The sequence below is a fragment of the Nematolebias whitei genome, chromosome 6, assembly GCF_014905685.2.
Source record: "Nematolebias whitei isolate Nwh7 chromosome 6, NemWhi1, whole genome shotgun sequence".
NCBI classification, from domain to species: domain Eukaryota; kingdom Metazoa; phylum Chordata; class Actinopteri; order Cyprinodontiformes; family Rivulidae; genus Nematolebias; species Nematolebias whitei.
In genome coordinates, this window is record NC_056503.1 from 46,175,663 (window position 1) to 46,178,312 (window position 2,650).

The window sequence follows — 2,650 nt, forward strand, 5'->3', positions numbered from 1 at the left end:
CACACACACACACACACACACACACACACACACACACACACACACACCTGAACCTGTCTGTTCACCTGTCTCACCTGAAATGCTTGTTGTGACACAGAAGCTGCTGCGGGCGAAAGAGGAGGTAGGATTAACGATTTCACCTGAATGTCTCGTCACGTTGCAGACAGAACACATTTTTATGAAATGTTTACTTTTTTGTCCAATTTCTCAACTTTTTATCATTAAAATCATCTAAATACTTTAATACAAATACTTAAATTCTGAATTTTGTTTACATTTTCAAAAGTATTTGTTTCTAAATGCAGTACCTCGACTGATCTTTCGCTTTTTATTTAAAAAAATATTATATTTTTTTGAATGGAGGTGGGGTGTGTCCTCTGTCTCCCCCCCCCCCCCCTCCCGTGATGGGTGGAGGCAAAAACAGAACCTCCTTTAGTTCTGATGAACTGTTCATCGCTGATGAAGATGATACCCGTCTCTCCTCTTCCTCTCTGTTCTAAGGCTGCAGGAGGAGGAGTCTCGGCTGACAGATGCGTTTGATGAACGTCAGGCACTGCAGGGGCGGGTGGAGCAGGTTAAGGTGGAGAACAGGAGACAGAAGACGGAGTATGATGCTCTGCTGGAGCGCCAGAGCAGGGTGGAGTCGAGGCTCAGGGAGGAGAAGGTTCAAGAAGAACACAAGCTGGAGGACATGATGTACCTGAAGAAGCAGGCTGCTGCCCACATGAACATCTGCAACAAACGCCGGTCCAGGTGTCTGAAACACAACACACCTGCTCAATGCACCTGTCTAACTCACCTGTTTACCATTCCTGTTTAAGACACCTGTTGTTTTCCCCACCATTGTACAAGTGGGGCGCTCCACTCCGTCAACAGAACCAAGCGCCCCGTCTAAGCTAGCGGCGCATAATACAGGCGCGCTAGCTAAATAGCTAAAGTGCCTCTTCCCTCCTGCTGAACCATCACGATGCCCCCCCCCCCCCCCCCGCTCGAAAACTGTCAGTACAAACAGCCCACCCCCACGTCGGTACGAGATGAGCATCCTGCCATGGCAAGATATCTAGAGGAAACACTGCACACCTGTTTAACATATCTCTTTATTATACTTGTTTACTATACTGTTTAACACACATTATCAGTTTAACACACCTGTTTACTGTTATTATTATTATTATTATTATTAACCTTTATTTAACCAGTCAAATCCCACTGAGATCACAGATATGATTTGCAAGGGAGGCCTGGGCCTGAAGGCAGACTAACATGCATGTTTTTAGTCTGTGGGAGGAAACAGGAGTACCCGAAGAAAACCCATACATGCACAAGAAGAACATGCAAACTCCACACAGAAAGACCCCAGGTCCAGTCGGGGATTGAACCCAGGACCTTCTTGCTGTGAAGCAACATTGCTAACCACTGATCCGTCGTGCTGCCATACCTGCTTAACACACCTGTTTACTATACTTGTTTTTCACACCTGTTTACCATACCTGTTTATTACACCTGTTTATCGCACCTGTTTATTACACCTGTTTATCGCACCTGTTTATTACACCTGTTTATCGCACCTGCTTAACACACCTGTTTACCATACTTGTTTTTTCACACCTGTTTACCATACCTGTTTATTACACCTGTTTATCGCACCTGTTTAACACAAACCGAATTTCAGACAAAAAAGTGTCGTAACACAAATGTAGAAAAACAAAAACTCTGTTTTTAAATGTCTTTATTTTCTTTGTTGGGGTGTTCTCACTGCATTGTCCCTTCAGGGCCACCGCACCCTCGGTGTCTAACTGCTGTTTTCTGTTTGTGTTCCGTTCAGAGCTCGACAGGCGACCCTGCAGAAGGAGCTGCAGACAGCTGCCAAGTCAAAGGTCACCGTGGACAGGTGACATTTTCCTGTTTTCATACCTGCTTCATGAATCTAAGGCTTTTTTATGATTTAGGTTATTTATTGTTTAAGTCTGAATCTAGTTTAAATGACTGGAAATAATCTGACATTTCTGATTAAATAATCTGAACCTTAAATAAATCTGGTCAGAAAATGATTTTATTTTTGGATGATTTTGTTGATTTGAGCTGTTTTTGTTTCAGATTTTTAGAGTTGAAATCATTTCAGCTGGTTTTGTGCAGAACTCTTTCAATGATGAAGATGTTTGTCGACTCTTCATCAGGACTGTTTGTCTTTCAGTTCGTCCAGCGCTCCGTCCTCCAGGTCCACGTCTCCGAAGGCCGACCCGCAGGACGAGTCCAGCAGAAGAGCTCCAGCCTGTCTCTTCAGGTCATTGATCTCTGATTGGTTCTGGTTCTGATCAAGTTTTTATGTCAAGTTGGATTTTATTTACAAAACACAATGTTTAAAAAATGTCACTGTCATTTTTTATCAGACAAATGGTTAAAATACTTAAAAACAATCTAACTTATAACATATATTTGTTAGTGTTTATATTAGTATCCATATTAGTATTATTATCATCTGTATTAGTATAAGTATTAGTGTTATTGTTAGTCTTAGTATATGTATTAGTATTAGTATCTGTATTAGTATTAATGTTAGTTTTAGTATAAGTATTAATGTTAGTATTAGTATAAGTGTTAATGTTAATGTTAGTATTAGTATAAGTATTAATGTTAGTATTAGTATAAG

The 2,650-nt window shown here is 41.1% G+C and overlaps 1 protein-coding gene across 1 annotated transcript in view; it reads left to right on the forward strand.

The window, feature by feature from the left end:
* LOC119410759 (protein Atg16l2) overlaps positions 1-2,650 on the forward strand; it is an 11,345-nt gene that overhangs the window by 2,031 nt on the left and 6,664 nt on the right. Inside the window, exons 5-7 of the mRNA XM_037677672.1 lie at positions 502-753; positions 1,826-1,891; positions 2,195-2,284. Coding sequence (XP_037533600.1) covers positions 502-753; positions 1,826-1,891; positions 2,195-2,284 — 408 coding nt within the window. The remainder of the gene's footprint in view (positions 1-501; positions 754-1,825; positions 1,892-2,194; positions 2,285-2,650) is intronic.